The following is a 19817-nucleotide window of genomic DNA, read 5'->3' on the forward strand; positions in this document are numbered from 1 at the left end:
GAGCTTGGGATGCATCTAGAAATTCCTTTATTGTACAAGATTGTTTTGGCTATCCTGAGTGTTTTGCTTTTCCATATGAAGTTGAGTACTGTTCTTTCGAGGTCTGTGAAGAATTTTGCTGGGATTTTGATGGGCATTGCATTGACTATGTATTGAATGTAATGGCATTTCAATTGTATTTTAATAAATAAAGACTGCCTCAAGATCTGAGAATAAAACAGTCCTACTAGTCAGCCTTATAGACCAAATATGGTAACACACACCTTTAATCCCAGTTGCCACAATGACATGCTCCTTTAATCTCAGGAGTCACACTAGTTGCCATAGAAATCGGGTGATGCATGCCTTAATCCCAAGCCCTAGAGAAGAATAAAAAACAGGGCAAGACAGCTCTTAGATGCAGTTTCATTCTGAGATTCTAGAAGGCAGGATCGCCATTTAATACTGAGCTCAAAGTAAGAGTCAGTGGCTGTTTTGCTTTTCAAATCTTCAGAATGAACCCCAATTTCAGACCTTGAGCCTTCATTTAACCATGTTTCAGATTAGTTTTGCTAAATCTGCCGTTTTTATTATGTTAATTCTACCTACCCAAGAGCATGGGAGATCTTTCCACTTTTTGGTGTCTTCTTCAATTTCTTTCTTCAAAGACTTAAAGATGTTGTCATCAAGTCTTTCATTTGTTTGATTGGAGTTATGGAGTAAGAAATCTTAATATAGGAGCATATCAAATAAAATATAATAGTCAACATTATTTCTTATTTCCTGGAGCTTAATTTCTAACCAGATGGATTGTGGCACACTAAAACAAATTTGTTTGTAATTATCATTTATAAGGAAAATATTCCTAACCCAAAAATATTGGTATTCCTAACCTGAAATAATAGGGATTCAGATTATAGATTAAGAATCATCCAGTAAATTCTATGCAAATATTCATTACAAAAAATAATTTTTCTCAATCCCAGCACTACAAAACCAACAATTTTCAAATCTGAAATACACCTGGTCTCAATGTTTCAAATACAGAATACCCAATCTGTATCATATCTGAGTCAATGAAATAACAAGTTCTATATATACACACTTTTTGCTGGTTTTTGGGTTTTGGAAACAGTTTATCTGTGTAGCTTTACCTGACCTGGAAGTTGCTCTCTAGACAAGGTGACCTCAAACTCACAGAGATCTGACTGCCTATTCATCCTGAGTGCTGGGGTATTTTACTGATTTTAAAGAGGAGAAAATAAAATAAACAAGGAAAGTGTGACTTACAATAAGTAGAAAGCAGACAAAAGCACACATACGCTCTGAGAAAATATGATACTAAGTAAGTTTAGAATTCTCTAGTTTAGCATCTATATAATCTTGAGTCTTTAGAATATCTTATCTGAGAAAACTTTTATATGTTTATAAAAATATATCACACCATCAAGTTATATTTTTAGAAAAAATTATAGAATATTCAGTTTTAATGAGAATCAAGAGCAAATGAAAATAAGTTATCTAGCACATAACACTTATTAAAATAATTTTCAGGGCTGAAGATGTAGCTCTGTTGATAGAATGCTTGCTTAGCATGAATGAGACCCTGAGCTCAGAACAAAGCACAACACACCTGCAGTCCAGGTAATTAGGAAGCCAGAGGGTTAGCAAACCTGAGGACAGTGAGAGCTACAGGAGACCCACCTCAAGGAAGAAAACAAACAAACACCTCAAGCTAATTTTAAATATTAGTTGTTTGTTTGTTCTGTTATTTTGAGACAAGTCTCTCTCTATAGCCCTGACTGTCCTGAAACTCACTTTGTAGACCAGGCTGGCCTGAAACTCACAGCAATCCTTCTGCCTCTAGCTCTCAGGAGCTAGGATTAAAGACATGGACAACCATATCCACCTAAATATTAGCTTTTTATTATTTCAACTTATAACACATCTAGAAATAAAAGCCTATCCATAAACTTGATATGCAAATATATCATTTACTATATTAGATTGCTTACTTAATATGTATAATGTCCTGAGTTTAATCCCCAGCACAAGAAAAAAACTCAATTAAATAACTAAATAATTGTTAAATAATAATTAAATAAATACGATTTAATAACAGAAGGAACTCAAAAAACTTGAACAATAGTAAAACAAGTTTAAAAATAAAAATGTTACATTAGCAAAACCACGAATTTTATTGGTTTATTTTGTTGGTTTTTTTTCTTCAGATATTTATGTTGTTATTTCAAAATCACACATCCATAAGAATTTCCCAAAGAATATTGAAGGAGATAAGGAACATTAAATGCTTAAAAAGTCTAGAATGTTTTTACTTATATTCTAACACACAGTTTAAAATTTCAACATATTGAGTGAACTGAAAAGGCATGTACAAAAGCAGTGTAAGTGATTTCACAAAACAAAGAAGGTAGTGAAGGCTTATAATCGCAGTCAGTCCTCAACAAGCCCAATGCCAGTTATGATACACGAGTCCCTATTTCTAAATATAAAAGGAAGATGGACTGTGGCTTTGATTTGCAAATAATATTCTTTATTTAAATAGTCCTGTGTTTGCTTTATCCGTGGAGGACAAGAATCCATACTGTGTGAAAACAGACCATCATTTTACTGATGGAAGGCTTCCAATCTTATTTGTGTTGGATCTTCTGGATGTCTCAAAGCAATTCCATTACGCAGAAGCAGCTCAATATATGGTGGCCAAAATGAATCATTAATTTTAACATATGGATCATGTGGAGCATCAAACATTCTATTTATAAGCATCTAAGGAAAAAATTATTAAAAATGAACTTTTTGTGGGAAAAAGTCTACATACTTTCATAAAACAATCAAAAGCTCATTGACTACTCCTCTCCTTGAAGGCTGCTCATAAACATTACAATTAAGCAATATCCAGTTTTAAAGACTACATTATTGGATGGAATATATATTCAAATGAAAACATTTCCTAAAACCTGCCTTTTACGTTTGATCACTTTGATATCAAGGATATCAAAGGCTTACAACAAAATCTGACAAACATTTTTACAGGGCAGCTCTTCCCAAACCATATTGACATGAAGTGGTGTCCCTTATTAGATTCTAAGGCATTGAAAAACAGGATTCTCATCCTAGGTGAACATTAAGAGATGATTCAATAAAGAAAATTTAGTGTGTGTGTGTATAAATATATATATATATACCACATAATTTTATTCATCTGTAATAAAAATTGTCAATTTTCAGGAGGTGGAACTAGAGAATATCATGTTAAGTGAAATAAGTGAAACTTAAGACACACAGAAATCCTGTTTCCCTTACACTGAATCAGGACTTACATTGGTGCATATGTGTGCATATGTGTGTAAATATGAATGGTGTGAAGGCAGAGCAGGGAGAGATATACAGGAGAGAAAGAAGCATAGAGAAGAGGAGAAAACAAGAGAGTTGATGAGGGGAAGAAAGGAAATAAGGGAGATGATTTGGTGATCAAGGGGATAATGACACATGTATGTGAAAATACCATAATCAAACTTATTATTTTGTATGCTACCTCAAAATCTTAATTTAAAAAATAAGAGGAAAGAAAATGAAGATTTTTGTCATCACACCAGAAAGTTCAGAGAAGCTAGCCAATGAGATCTGAGAATCAATGGTCTTTCGCAAATCAACTGGCATTTGTGGAGATTTTTCATGAAGCAACAATATTTAATTATTGGAAAACTAATATCTCATAAAATATGGTAAAAATCACAAATGTCCTTTATTATTCTGCCTCTTCATATACCTCCCAGTGTTTTAACAATTTATGAAACTAGAATTTCGAACTAAGAGGAATTATGGATTCCTTAGGCACACATAATTCATGACAAATCATTAACTGCCAGGTAAATTTTAATTAAAGGCATTATTTTAAAGAACATGAAAAAGCATAATTCATACAAATATAAAGTTTTACAAAAGTGACTAAAATAGGCCTTCCAAGTTCTAATCTCAATTATGCTCATAATATTAATATTTAAATTTATAAAATAAAAATGTTGACTACCACTAGTTTTCTTATTTCAAGACCTTCAGCCTGGGAAATGAAAAGGTCAGAATCCACTTTCTTTTAAGTATCATGATAAAGAAATACTTTCATATTTTAGAGTAGCTGTTTATTTTACTGCAATTGAAAAGTTTATGAGCTAGATATATAACTGAGTGGCAAAGCACTTGTCTATGGCAAGAACTTGCATTCCATTCCAATACCACAGAAACCAAACAAAGTGATCTTATTTCACATTTCTAGATTGATTAGATTACATTAATTAAAATTGTAATAAAAGATAGTAGAAATATGCTGAAAACACATTTAAAATGAGTATGTTAATTTTTCACTAAATTATAGCTTACATATTACTTACTTTTGTCACTCATAATATGAACTTCAGAGAGATATTTGGTATTCTAAGTTTTATCCCATGGCATACCATTAAAATTTATAACCATGTGTTTCAGATAAAGTTTTCAATATTTTTCATAAAGTATAATTTAAATTTTTTATTGCATTTGCTTCTTTGTGTGCACATGCATATCTCCTGTCTATGTGCACACATGTTTGTATATTCATCTTTGTGTATGTGTGTGCACATGTGTGTACATGCATATGCTTCATAGTGTGCACTGATAAGCTGGAGGACACCTTGTAGGAATTGGCTCTCTCCATACACTACATAGGTCCGAGGGATTAATTCACCCCACTGGGCTTTGCAGCAAGCACATTTAACCACTAAATGATTTCATTGGCCTAACATGACATTTTTTATTTTAAAAAAGATAATACATCCAAGAAAAGTTACAGTTTCAGCTTAAACTAGTAAAATCAGGAATATTTAAACAGATTCTGATTATAAATCAAAGAAATATTTCTATCTCGTGTTTCATAGCAAAAATATTTAATAGGAAATATTCTTGGGCAGCAAACCTGAGATTCTGTACCCAACACATTGAGTCAGAATAAAACATGTTTTCTGAAAACACTCTTCTCAATTTACTAGTCCTATACCTGAGAGGAGAAAGGAACATATGCCCCCATCACTAATCCAGAAGCTATCTCCAATTGATAACCACTTGCAAACAAAAAATTAGTTTTATCCAAGAGAATCGTACTGGGGAAACAGACCACTCTTAATCATACACAGAAGTAGATAGCCAAAAAAATAAAAAATAAAACAAAAACGAAAACCAAAAAAACAAACTCAATGGCATCGTTGGAGGTTCTTTGTCTCCTAATATTGTGGGAGGGCTTTTGAAAAACCTTATAAGTCTTTAGCATATATGTGTGTGTATATTCATATATATACATATACGTGTGTGTGTGTGTGTGTGAGTGTAGGCTTCTGGGTTTTGGTTTATTTTACAGAATTCCTTAGTGTATGAACGTCCATGTCTCTGTATCTGTATGTGTTTCTTGTGCTTTTTCTTTAGCTTTTTTCTTCTGTTTATATTGTCTTATCCAATGCTTATTTTTGTTTTATCTTATTTTATTTTATTATTACTCCTTAGATGCCTGTTTGTTTTCTTCCAAAATGGGTTTAGATTCAGATGGGAGGGAAGATGGGGAGGAGCTGGGAGGACTGGTGGTAGTGGAAATCTAATCAGAATATAGTGTATAAAAAATGTTCTAAATAAAGCAAAAAACATTTAAAACTTATAAAGTACACTACTACTTGCTTTTCATTAAACTTCTCTGCCTAAAGTTTTCTAAAATAATTCATATATTTAATAACCTATCCAAAATTCAATTACATTTCATAATGCCAAAGATATCTATTTATAAACCAAAATAAAGGTCAAAATAAAAAGGTTAGAATTAGTCTTTCTACTGTAATAAATGAAGCTTTTATATCAGGAAAAATTTTATATTCATTTATATGTTTTAGGTACAAGACTCAGTTGTAAACTAAATTTTATCAGCATAACAGCACAAGATGTTAAGGTGCAAATAGTAAATGACTAAATAAGAGACTTTATTAGAGAATCAAATATTCTTAATAGAAAATCAAAGTAGCATTTTTTTGTCTTAAGTATAATTATTCACAAAAAAGATAGCTCGAATTAAAAAACTACACTTACCTCTATTATTTCATGCAGTGTTATCAGTTGTACATTTGATGTTTGCATGCATTTCTTTGAGAAATGTAAATAATAATTAACATTGGCAGAAATCAAACTATATATTACAAGACTTAAAAACAATTTCTTACTTGTAACTATAGAAAGTAACTAAAGTCAAATTTTGAAAGTAAACAACTTTATAATACAAGTTAGATTCTTTAAAATGTGAGGGAAAAATCTTCTAGGATAGTAAAAAAATCCTTAAATTATTATAAAATACAATTCAAACAACCTATAAACAGACAATATATTATATTATACATATTGTATATAAAATATAAAGTAGTATGCTTGAACCAGACAAAAATTCTCCAAGCAGATGGTATTGGTATTCTATTACATTTCAGGGAGGCTTCCAAGGGAACCTTCCTTGTAACCTCCCCATAGACTGACATTTCCTAATATTAATATTAACTCAATTCACCAAATTTTTTCTCTTTGAATAACATGAAATAACTCATCAAAAAATTGGAAGACAGTCACTATAATACTCAAGTGTTTTTCCTATTAATCCTCATTAGTCCCTTCAACTCTGTTTCATGACATAGATTTGAGAGCCCTCATTACTATAATTAAGGTTAAAAATTCCAGTGTTGCCTGGTGGTGGTAGCACACGCCTTTAACCCTAGCACTCAGGAGGCAGAGGCAGGCAGATCTCTGTGACTTCAGGGCCAGCCTGATGTACAGGACAAGTTCTAGAATGGGCTCCAAAGCAACAGAGAAACACTGTCTTGGAAAAATAGACAGACAGACAGACAGACAGACAGACAGACAGACAGACAGATTCCAGTCTCCCAAATGATCCAGGTGTGATTTAACCATCAAGAATTTAAAAAAAAAAAAAAAAAAAAAACTTGCTTTGATAACTGAAGATGCTAGAATGCTATTCATTAAATTTCTGGGCATCTATTTAATACTGTTAACTTCTGAGCATTATATAACCTAAAATGCAAAGTACTGGGCCAGGCATGGTGGTGGCACATGCCTCTAATCCCAATAAAGGAGGAAGAGGCAGTCAGAACTTTACGAGTTTGAGGTGAGCCTGGGCTAAATTGTGAGTTTAGGTTAGGCTACATAGTAAAACTCTGTCGAGAGAAAAAGAGAGAGAAAGAAAGAGAGAGAGAGAGAGAGAGAGAGAGAGAGAGCAAAACATAATTATTCTTGAAGAAAGATAACTGAATAAAGCTGGATCTCAAAATCTAATACCTAGCTAAGTAAAAACGAGGAGTTAAAATACCATTATTGGTGGAGAAAGCATAGTTACAGAACTAACTAGCTAAAAGTAAAACAGATTAAATTTAAATAGTTTTGCTGACGTCATAGAAATTCTTCTTAACAAATCATTTGGTTAAAAAATTATTGGGTTAAGAAGCTGAAAAGATAGCTTAGTGGTTAAGAGCACTGTCTGTGCTTCCAAAAAACTTAGGTTCAATTCCTAGTACTGACATGGTGGCTCACAACCGTTTGTAACTCACACATGTGGAATACAAATATATATGAGTCAAAACACCTAGATGCATAAAACTAATAAATAAAAAGGAAAACCAAAAAGATTTAAAAATATTTTTGGCTGAAATTTAAGAGCTGGTAAAAAAAAATAAGTAATGAATCAAATATAAAAGAATAAAAGGTAAATACACATGCTAATCTAAAGTTTTGTTTTTGGGGGTATTTGTTTTGTTTTGTTTTTGTTTTAGTTTTCCAAGACAGGATTCCTCTGTAACCTCACTTTGTAGACCAGGCTGACCTTGAACACACAAAGATCCTCTTGCCTCTGCCTCCTGAGTACTGGAATTAAAGGTGCACCACCACTGCCTGTCAAAACCATAGTTTTTTTTAATACAATATAAATACTGAAAGCAAAAAATTAGAATGGGGGTATAGATAGAAAATTGCTAATTTTCTCATTTCCATATCAGTAAATTCATACTACTTAAAATTGAAACATGAAGTTATACAAACTTAGAACATTTCATATTTTCATAATTTGTTTTTTCTATTAGAGGTCTCTAGTGCTCAAATCATTTGAAGCAAAGAAATGTTTATCTGAACTCAACATTTTACCTTCATTTTTCTTCTATGAAAGTTAATTAAAATCACATTTATCATTCATGATATAGTAACAAGTATAAAATCCCACTGCTCCAATCAGCCATCAATCTGTTTCTATACAAATTGTGTTTAGAACAATGACTTCATTTTAGTAAGAACCATGTTAGTGACTCAGTAACATGTTAATGATAAGAAGAGACTTGGGGTTTTAGCCTTTTTTTTATTCACAACTAAGTTGTAATGTTCATTGTCGAAAGTGAAATTTTTTATCTCAAAAGTATGTGTTGACACTCAAATGCAATTGTATATGGAAACAAGACCATAATAAGTAATCAAGTTTTAAATGAGGTCAGCAGGATAGGGACCAAAACCAAAATGAGAGATTTGTGTGTTTGTGTGTGTCTGGTGTGCTCTGTACCAGCAAGACAGTAAGAAAACTTAAAAAATTGTTTTCTCCCTGAATGCAGGCCAGAAATCAATGTGAACAGAATGAGAAGGTGCCAGCTCCCAGCCAGGAATAGAGCTAATCAGGAACTAACCCTGACAGGACTTTGATCTTGTACTTTCTAATGAAAAATAAATTCCATTTTTATGCCAAGGTCTCTCTCTGGTGTTTGGTTATGGCAGCCCACTAATAAAGTATCAATGCTGGCCAGGTAAAGAGAAGCAGAAAGGACAGAGGTAAACAAATGCAGTGGAAGTAAGGAGATTTCCTTCATGTTGTTCTCTGATCTCCAAACACAGGGTGTGCAACACATGCATGTGCCTACTATCTGCACACATCATATGCACACAAATAAAATCTGTAAAAATGTCTCCAACCAATTCCATTTTACTAAATAATAAAGTAGCTCTAATTCTTCAATGACTATAATAGGATGAAGGCATATTTGTGTATGTCTCCTTATGCCTTCATTCCTTTGCTTTTGTTTACACACACACACATATTCAACAGCTTCAATTATAACAATCTAAAAGAATATCTTCTCTGAAACTTACCTTTTTCTTTTTACTATTCCCATCAGGCAGAGGAAAATGATCTTCTAAAAACTCACCCAAGGTAAACAGAAGTTTCTCCTTAAAATCTTTTATACTAAGCATCTTAGCTTTCAGCTCTTTAAAGATTCTAACAATAAAAAATAATAAGGCAAATATTTAACTGATAAAATACATTTGTGTATGCTTCTGGTTATACATGAAAGCTGATCAAAGTTGTTGAAACTTCATTTGATCCACATAATTAGAGAATATTCTTTATAACATGTAATGACACTAGTAAACCATTCAAAAAAGAAGAAACAACTAATAGTTGGCAAAAATTTGGGCAAGTGTTAGATTCCTAATAAAATGAGCCATCTTTTTTTTCAAATTTAACTTTATATTGATTCTTTGTGGATTTTACTGATATGGGATGGCCTTCTGTATGTGTTGCTTTTACTGGCTAATGAATAAAGCTGCTTTGGTCTATGACAGGGCAGAATATAGTCAGGCTGGAAAAGACATGTAGAGAGAGTAAGTAGAGTCAAGGTAACGCCAGGTAGCTGCCGAAGAAGGATGCCACTGGAACCTTACGGGTAGGCCACAGTCTCATGGTTATACACAGATTAATAGAAATGGGTTAATTTAAATGTTAAGAGCTAGCAATAAATACACCTAAGTCATTGGCCAAACAGTGTTGTAAGTAATATAGTTTGTGTGATTATTCAGGTCTGGGCAGCCAGGAAACGAACAAGCAGTCTCCAGTTACATTTCACATCATGCATCTCAATCCCACATTTCCCCATCTCTTCCCATCTGTCTTTCTACCCCTTGTAACATCTTGCCCACAGGATAAAACAAGATAAAATTTAAAAGAGAAAAAAGGAAAAGAAAAATCTCATGGAAGCTGTAGTGTGACACAGGGAATCAAACAGTCATTTAGTCCATATATTGTTACTTGCAAGTGTTCATTATATTGAGTTGTTAGTCTGGTTTGAGGTCTCTGGTTTTTACTATATCATCAACATTAGGCCCTCACTAAGGCTCCTCTTAGGTTCCTGTTGTCCTGTGTCATGGAGATCCCTTAACTTTGGGTATGTAGGACCAAGCCCTTCATGTGCTCTAGCAGATCATAGACGGGAAAGATGTTGGGATGGGCCAACTCATAGCTCTGGTTCTCGGTCTGGGTGGCTGCTGGGTTGGTTATGGGCCAACTCTCCTTCATCCTCAATACCAGGATGAGCTCTCTAGAACTGCCCCAGTTAGTTCACCCTAAGTAGTAATCAAAGGGAGGTACTGATTCTTTTACCTCATAACCTCTGGATTGTCTTGCCAACACCTACAACCCCTGGGCCAGCTCTACTATCCTGTCAAGTCAAGGTGTAGGGGCCACTCTGCCAAGTGCTGCAGCTGGTAAGAGGCAGAGCTAACCCTCTCCCTCTAGTGACTTCAGGGACTGCTCTCCCACCGATCACAGGCTTCAATGGGCATGGGGACGGGAGTTTCTCTCCCTTGCCCATACCACCATATGGTAGATGAGGAGTGGGGCACAATCTCTCATGATGACATTCTCAGGGTCAGCTCTGCTGTCCCTGGCAGGGTACAGGGCTATTCTCCCTAGTTCTGCATATGGTAAGGGGCAGGGTCACCTCTCCTCTGCCACTGGTGGGAAGGCAAGGAGGGTAGGACATCTTTCCTTTTCCCTAACCACCACATGGTAGACAAGGGATGCAGGGCCAATTCTCCCCCTCTCATGATCTCAGGACAGGCTCACCTGTGCACCCATCAGCAGAATCAGCACTACTATGGTACCTAGGTGAGGTGCAGGGCTCACTCTCCTGAGTGCTGTACATAGCGAGGGGTGAGAAATAAGGGGAGGGAATCTCTCCCCACCCACACTACATGACAAATGAGAATGGGCCTGCATTTATGCCCTCAGTGTGTGCTCACCTGCATCATCACCAGTGGGGATAGCTCTACTGGGGTACCCAGATAAGGTGCAGGGCCTGTTTTCCCAAGTGCTACAGCAGGTGAGACACTGGGCCAGCTCACTTGACCTCAGGGCCACCTCTCCCACCTACAACTGATGAAGAGGAAGTAAGGAGAAGATATCTCCCCTATGTTCACACCACATGGCAGATGAGAGGCAGGGACATATATCCCATGCTCAAACTGGGCCACCCTTTGATCTACTTTAATATAAAAAATACCTTCTCAAAAAAAATCTGCTTGAAAAAATCTAGAACACAATATTAAGTACCTTGATACAGAAAATGTCACAACGCGGTTTTTCAAATCACTGTGCAATACATTAAGAGATTCCAAAATCTGTTGTTGTTCATCCAACCACTGTTGCTCCCTTTAAACATGGAAAACAATCCAGTCAAATAAATATTTAAGTGTCAACTCAGTATATACCAATGATTAATAGAAATTACAAGTTTACCTTTCCAAGTCTTCCTTTAACTTTTCATTCTTTGACTGAATAGTAGATAGTACCGTTTCAAGATTACATCTCAATTTTTGGAACTAAAATAAAAGAATGTAAGTTAATACTTAGTCTTTTGGCTTATACATAGTTTAGTGCCCAAATGATACTGAAATTGGTATAGAATATCTCAAAATAGAAGCCAATAGTAAAAATGGCTAGCAGAAACAATTTGAAATAGTAAATACATAGCACCCAGATGGTTTTTGGTGACACATCAATAATAAATATAACATATAAGAAGTTTCAAGCTACATATTTTAATTCCAAACTGAAATTAAATTAGTGAATTGTTTTTAGTAGATTAGGTCTCTTTACTAATGAGTAAACAAGTAAACAAGTAAATTTTAATATTTTTGGAGTGGTTCAGTCTAACTCTTATGTCATAAGCTGAACTAAAACAGTTCTAATTATAAATTATTTGGAAATACTACAAATCCTAAATGGCTCACCTCTTCTTTTCCTAATGTTATCAAAACATCTTCAGTCAGGGGAGTTACTACAAAAATAAAACAAAGTCATATACACACTTAGTTAATTCTCAAAAATTTGATTTTTGTGGCTTTTTTGAGATATCTCTTTTTCCATTCCACTTATATTACCAAACTTTTGTAAAATATATTCATTTTTGTGACTTCTAGAATAACATCTTTGAACAAAAAACCCCAAGTAAATAATAAGAGATAAAGTTGATATTAATGTATTTTTAAAATGTCTTTTTCTTCCTAAGACCTTAGAAGCATGCTTAATAATGAACTTCTAAGACCTTTTTCTCTATATCTATATAATCTACATATATGTACATATATATGGAAACACACAAACACAAAAGGTGTATTTCTTGTCATTGTTGGTATTATAAGAATAGCACATCAGATATATTAGCATGGTTTTTCACTCAGCAGAACTTTCATAATATAGAAATATTTCATCATTTAATAACTGTATATTAATTATAAATACACATGTATATATCATAATGTAGTGGTAATTTCTAAAATGGAGTACTAATACTGTACTAGGCATCTTTTTATGTCTTTATGTACTAATGCTTTTAATTTCAAGGAGCATACTCCCAGAAATGGAATTATATAGAATAAAATGCAAAATATAAAGAGAAAACCAGATACAAAAATACATGGCACAAAAAAAAAACATGGCACAATAAATAAATACATGGCACAGGAAGCTTAAGACTTTCATAATAATAATATAATAATAATAATAATCAAATCTACTAGTTGGATATTACGACTATAACATTTTAACCCATCTTCTATTCTTTAAAAATAGGCAAAAAATATATATGGCTCCCATAGGACAAGACAAGATGTAGCATAAAAACTACATGTTCCCTATTCTAAGAAGCATATAAAGTAATTTTTCCACTGTGCAAGTTTCAGTTCACGGTTTCTACTGAAATCAAGGTACTGTTTTTGAGGGTCAAATAACTATAATAAGGTCCTCATTATAAAGGATATTATACTCTAACATAAGAATTTAATGTACAGCCGGGCGGTGATGGCACGCCTTTAATCCCAGCACTCAGGAGGCAGAGGCAGGCGGATCTCTGGGAGTTCGAGGGCAGCCTGGTCTACAAGAGCTAGTTCCAGGACAGGCTCCAAAACCACAGAGAAACCCTGTCTTGAAAAACCAAAAAAAAAAAAAAAAAGTAGCAATTGACCATGGACAATTTCAAGTACAAATGCATCTTGCCATTTTTGAGATCATTAATTTGTTTGTGTGTTTGTTTTATTTTGTTTTGTTTCCTAAGACACAGTTTCTCTATATAACAGTTCTGGTTATGCTGAAACTCACTTTGTAGACCAGGCTGACCTTGAACTCACCCTCTGCCTCCCTAGTGCTGAGATTAAAGGTATGTACCACCACCGCCCAACAAAGTGATTAATTGGATATGCCATCGTCAATAATATCTGAACCTAAAAATAAGAATCTTACTTTCCGGTGTTCTTTCGTTCCAATGATCAAGTTCAGCAGTCAAACATTTCATTTGCATAGAAAGTAATGAGAGCTGTTAAAAAAAAAAAAAAAAAGATTTCAAGGTATTTCTAGTAGAATATTGATGAAAATATAATCAACACTGTAATGCTAGCTCAAAATTAAGTGGTTATCAAAACAGTATCACTAAACAGGTTCTAATACTATACTAACTATAGTTCATAAATGGCTTTTACAGCGTTATTGAAAATAAAGAATTCTGCTTTACGACCAAAATTAAAGGAACCTACATACATTACACTTACTTCCTAAATATACCTTTAAAAAAGACAAAAAAAAAGCTAACATAGCAAGACATTCTCCCCACACACACACAAAAAAATAGAATGCTATGTCTTGCCAGGATTTTCAGCCAATTTTTTCCTAAATATGTTCACCCCTCCCATGATTTTTCAAAATATTGTAACTGCTTTTAATTGTACTGAAAAAGAAATGTAAATATGTATGTGAAGGTAATGGTCAGACTAGTTTCAGAGCCACATATAAAAAGCATTTTTTAAAAATACATTAGTACTTTGCAAAATATATCTTATCCTGAGACAAATTATGGTGAGTATATTTTTGGTATGATAAAGACAGATTTAATTATGCTATAAAATAAACAACTCTTTCTAATAATAAAGCAAGGATATTTTGAAAGTAATAAATTTTCTATTAAAAAATGTTTAACTTTTTGCTTCAGAAAAGGGATTAAGCCAGGTATAGTGAAATAAGCTTGCAAATCAGCACTCAGAGACACAGGTCAAGAACAGCTTCAGCAACATGACAAGTTCAAGCTAAGAAGTTAAAGAAATGAGACCATTTCTTTAAAAACAAACAAAACACAGAAAACTGAGTTTAAGTGCTAAAGGCATGGTGGTACTACACATGCAGAAATGAGGTATCAAAGGAAACTAAGAAACTCCTACCTCTTAAAAGGCCTGCTCATAGCCATCAGCCCTTGACTTGGATTTCTGAACTTGGAATGATTTCAAGATTGTTTCCAAACACCTAACTCTTCAAGAGTAGCTAACAGGGGCAAAACTATCAAGCAGAGTACGGTTTATGTTGAATACCTGCTCTATATTCTGGTATTCTGCCAGGCAGAAGATGACTATATCATCACTTCACAATAAAAATTTTGGAAACCAAATTTCCCCACTGTTAAGCAACATCACCAGTTGATAGGCTAATCTAAAAAGGTGTTGAGTGACTCCATTGTGTGAGACAACTCCTAAAACAGCTCGCGTCTCACTTCCTCTCAACCTTAGCCATGCACCTCTTCCCTGTGCTGATTTGATTCTACATCCATTCACCAAAATAAACCTTAGCCACAAGAAGACTAAGTCCTATGAGTCCTCTGTGAGAATCATCAAACTTACAAAAGACCACAAGGACCCGTAACACAACAGGAACTACAAAACTATATTCTTTGCCTGTTTGTAACTTAGAACAGTACATGCTTTTATGTATATAAAACTCCTTGCAAAGTCAGTGCTTGGTATACTGGGTGAAAACCACTCACATTTCTTTGTAGGTTTAGTGTCCAGGGATTCATATTTTGTAAGGTCTCAATTTCTACAGTTAAGGAACCACATTTTCCCAAGGAAAATGATAGGTTAGTTAACACACGATAATGCACTTAAAAATGGTATATTCAGTTAGACATTTACAGTACATTGCATATGTACAGACTCTAAAACATTTTTTTTTGGGGGGGGGTTTTTTCGAGACAGGGTTTCTCTGTGGTTTTGGAGCCTGTCCTGGAACTAGCTCTTGTAGAGCAGGCTGGTCTCGAACTCACAGAGATCTGCCTGCCTCTGCCTCCCGAGTGCTGGGATTAAAGGCGTGCGCCACCACCGCCCGGCTGACTCTAAAACATTTTATGGATACAAAAATTATATTAGGAGCTCCAATATTTGGTGCATAAAAGTTTACAATAGTATTTTCTTGATGAATTGCTCCTTTTATTAACATGTAGTATCCCGTTTTAAAAATCTCTTCTAAGTAGTTCTGGTTTGAAGTTTATTTTGCCAGACATAAGAATAGCTATGATTGTCTGCTTATATTTTCTGTTTCCTTGGTATTTTTCCATCCTTTGATATTAAATTTTGGAGAATTTTTGCTATAAAAATATAGTTTTTGGAGATAATATATAGTTGGTTGTGGGTTGATTTTTTACTTTAAATAGAAGGGTTTTCTGTTTCAGGCTATAGGTATTAGAGTCAGTGAGATGGTTCGGTAGGTAAAGTGCTTGTTGCACAAACCACCTGGCCACCTGAATTCAATTCCTGAAGCCTATGCAAAGGTGGAAGGAGAGAAATGACTTCACAAAATTGTTCTCTGACCTCACCACATAAACACACACTGTGGTATGCATGGCCCCTTATCCCCATCATATGCATGCACACACACACATACACAAAATAATTTTTAATTATAAAAGAATATAGGCCAGCCTGGTCTACAGAGCTAGTTCCAGGACAGGCTCCAAAGCCACAGAGAAACCCTGTCTCGAAAAAACCAAAAAAAACCAAAAAAAAAAAAAAAAAAAAAAAAAGAATATAGGTATTAACAAAGTTGTTATATTGGAATAAATATAAGCAGATAAACTTTTTTTCCAAAAAGCATGAATTCTGCTTACCTATTTTCTAGAACAGAGTATAAGTTCATACCTGAGCATTTGAGCTAGTGAGTGTCTCGGTTCCAATGAGTGACAATTTATTCTGACACTTGATTTAAAAAGTAAAGAAAAACAAGTGGCATATTTATAATCCATAGACAATTCCCTTCTCCTCCCTTTTTATATTAGCCCCATACAACACCCTTCTAAAAAAAACCATGGGAGTTAAGAGAACAAGAAAGTACTATAGAACAATAACAAAATAAGTAATTAAAAACGTAAGAAAATAAACATCCAAGAGACATTGTTTACCTGACATTAAAAACATCTAACAATGTTAATGATTGTATTTGATAGTTGAAAATATGAGTAACTTAAGTCTTATCTGTCCTCATTTCTGGTTGTAATAATTTTAATTTTTAAGTTATTGTTAAATCCAAGTTTTGATAGAGAAAGTAACAAAAAAGAATTATAAAAATTATCTAATAAGTGCATTAATGATATACAGTACCAAAGATTTTGCTAAATGATTTTTTTTTAAATATTTATTTATTTATTATGTATACAATATTCTGTCTGTATGTCTGTAGGCCAGAAGAGGGCACCAGATCTCATTACAGATGGTTGTGAGCCACCATGTGGTTGCTGGGAATTGAACTCAGGACCTTTGGAAGAGCAGGCAATGCTCTTAACCGCTGAGCCATCTCTCCAGCCCTGATTTTTTTTTAAAATACTCCATTCACCTTTTCTGCTCTGACAGTTTAGTGACAGAACAGGATGCTATCTATATACATAAAATATCATTCATCACTTCTGCTCTGACACGTTCCTGAAGTACTACGTGTATCTGTAACTTATGTCATATATTGTGGTATGCTAAAAAGAAATCTTACCGAAATAACATAGTGCACCAAGTGACTCTAGTTCATTAAAATAAATAAATATATATACATAATTTCAAGCTCAACATTTGTATTCATGTTACACTCATAATTCTTAATTATATATTATTTCTATTTCTATATTCTACTGACCAAAAATAGGTACTGAAATAAAATCTCCTTGAGAGCCAGAACTACAATCATTTTTTCTCTTTCTACAGTTTACCTAGTATAAAGTTTCTTAAGAGAACACTTTATAACTTTTACATATAAAATATATATAATTTATAAAATAAGAGCTATGGGGAAACTAACACCATTTCCTAAGTTTATTATGTAATTTTATATTAACTAACATATCGCTTTTACCTGTTGATACTTACATCTTCCATGTCTTCCCACATTTTTTCACACTGTTTAATAAGTTCTTCCTCAGTATCTATAACAACTTCCATATCTGTAGTAATATCTGGATTTAGTTCTGGCTGATTCTCTGACATATCCTTTACAGTTTTCTTCACCTTAGTGGAAAAACTAAAGTAAAAAAGATACATGCATTTGGCAACCATTTGCTGAATGTAGCAGTGACCAAGAGACAAAAGTCCTTTGAGAAACATGAGCACAATACTGTTGCAGGGAGTATCTAAGTATTAGCCACTGTAGAAAAGAATATTGATGCAACAGCAAAAACCAGCAACACAACTACCATAGGACCCAGAAATTCCACTAGTAGACATATATCCAAACAAATGAAACCACTATGTTGAAAAGATACCTGTCTACAATCTCTTGTTTACTACAGCACTATTCACAATAACCCAGATATGATCAACTGTAAGGTCCTTCTCTTGTAATAGGAGGGGCAGTAAAATAGTAAAGGAGCAAGATACAGATAGATATAGAGTAGATGTGTTGGTAAGAGCATGTGGAAGCTGTGTTTGGATTACTTCTTCCTAGTAAGTGAAATGTTATTATGCTAATTATGTTATTATGTTAATCAGTTGTGAGTAAGGATAGAGAGAAGGAATTTACAATTTAAGAGCAGATACAGTCAGGTGTGGTGAACCATGCCATTAATCTCAGCACTTAAGAGGTAAAGGCAGATGGAATTCTGTGAGTTCAAGGACAGCCTGGTATAGTAAGGAATTTCAGGGCAGCCAGGACTATATAAAAGAAAAACCCTATTTCAAGCAAGGGAGGAGGGTTGGAGAGATAGATTATCTCTTAAAGTTTTTACAACCAAAAATTTAAGAGTAGAGGTGGAAAGGTGTGTAAAATGGTTATATAAGAGAACTCAAAAAATATAAAGCAGTTTTGGATAGTGGCCCAATTAAAACAATAATGAGCTGGGCAAGGTGCTACATGCCTTTAATCCCAGCACTCAGTAGGCAGAGGCAGGTGTATCTCTGTGAGTTCAAGGCCAGCCTGGCCTCTAAGGGAATTCCAGGATAGCCAGAGCTCCTACAGAAAGAGATCCTGGCTTGAAAAGCCATAACTAATAATAATAGTAATAATAATAATAATAGCAGCATATTAAAAAGGATGACAGTCATCCAGAAGCTAAAATTTTTCAAATAAAGAAAAGTGATGGGCTGGAGAGATGGCTCAGAGGTTAAGAGCAGTGGCCGCTCTTCCAGAGGTCCTGAGTTCAAGACCCAGCAACCACATGGTGGCTTGCAACTATCTAATGAGATCTGGTGCCCTCTTCTGGCCACCAGGCAAATATGCAGGCGGAACACTGTAGGCATAATAAATCCTTAAAAAAAAAAAAAAACTTTCTTGCTTCTTTTTTTTAAGTGACAAAAAAGGCTGCTGCAAAGAATAGGAGTTGATAATTTATCATGAGATTTAAAGTTAAGTAAATTTACGAAAATAGATGGAGAAATCACCAGAGAGGACTTCTAGGTTACAATGTTAAATGCAAATCACAATAAACATCACCCCAAAGAATTTTTTACTCATATGGACTTAAGTTTATATTGCTTAACCATAAGTTACCAACAGAGTTGTAAAACAGATCTAAATATTGAACTATTTTATCTTAAATCTAAAAAGTGACAAAAAAAAAAGTCGCACTGGAAGAGTAAATCCTAAAAACTATATAGAAACATAGAGATCCCAAAATACCAAAGATCCATTGTATATAACTAAAATGTAAAGTTGGCTCATGAACAGGCAAACTGAAACACCGAACACAACTGCTCACAGACACACGCAAGTCAAAAAGAATATTCTAATAGTGGAAGCCCATCTTATAGTAAATTCAAAATATAGTCTGGCTGATAGAGATGTACTTCATTCTTTTAACAAAAAGTTCCCCCCAACCCCTCCCGCCTGCCCCTCCATCCTTTTCTGGGATAACCAGCTAGGTTCTGGAACGCCGAGGCCCTGGAGGCTGAGAGGGGCGGGGCATCCAGTTCCCGGGCTGTAAGTATCCGTTTGTTTGGGGGGCCGGGTCCCCCAAACTCGCGAGCTACCATCCTCGACAGGAAAACTAGGGTTGTCACAGCGCTGTCCCCTCCTGCTTACCAAGCCAGAACCAATGTCAACTCCCCTCAGCGCTCAGGCCGCCTCAGCGCTCCCGTCACCGGCCAGGCCGGGGGCTTGCGCGCGCTGCTTACTGATTGGGTCAGCGCTGGTCCACACCAGCCAATCA

The 19817-nt window shown here is 34.6% G+C and overlaps 1 protein-coding gene across 2 annotated transcripts; it reads right to left on the reverse strand.

Annotated features, from left to right (window-relative positions):
- Positions 1 to 2201: 2201 nt before the first annotated feature.
- Positions 2202 to 19752, reverse strand: Cenpk (centromere protein K). 2 transcript variants are annotated; one of them, XM_057789900.1, is made up of 10 exons: positions 19691 to 19752; positions 17545 to 17695; positions 16333 to 16389; positions 13619 to 13691; positions 12112 to 12158; positions 11618 to 11700; positions 11432 to 11530; positions 9193 to 9319; positions 6100 to 6153; positions 2202 to 2766 (listed from the first exon to the last, which is right to left on the reverse strand). In XM_057789900.1, exons 2-10 carry the CDS (start codon positions 17659 to 17661, stop codon positions 2608 to 2610), a joined length of 816 nt encoding a protein of 271 aa, XP_057645883.1. In that variant the 5' UTR covers positions 17662 to 17695; positions 19691 to 19752; the 3' UTR covers positions 2202 to 2607. The 2 variants fall into 2 exon arrangements, with proteins under 2 accessions (XP_057645883.1, XP_057645884.1); XM_057789901.1 differs by lacking the exon at positions 16333 to 16389.
- Between the last annotated feature and the right edge of the window lie 65 nt (positions 19753 to 19817).

Source organism: Chionomys nivalis, chromosome 15 (assembly GCF_950005125.1).
Source record: "Chionomys nivalis chromosome 15, mChiNiv1.1, whole genome shotgun sequence".
In the NCBI taxonomy this organism is placed as follows: Eukaryota; Metazoa; Chordata; class Mammalia; order Rodentia; family Cricetidae; genus Chionomys; species Chionomys nivalis.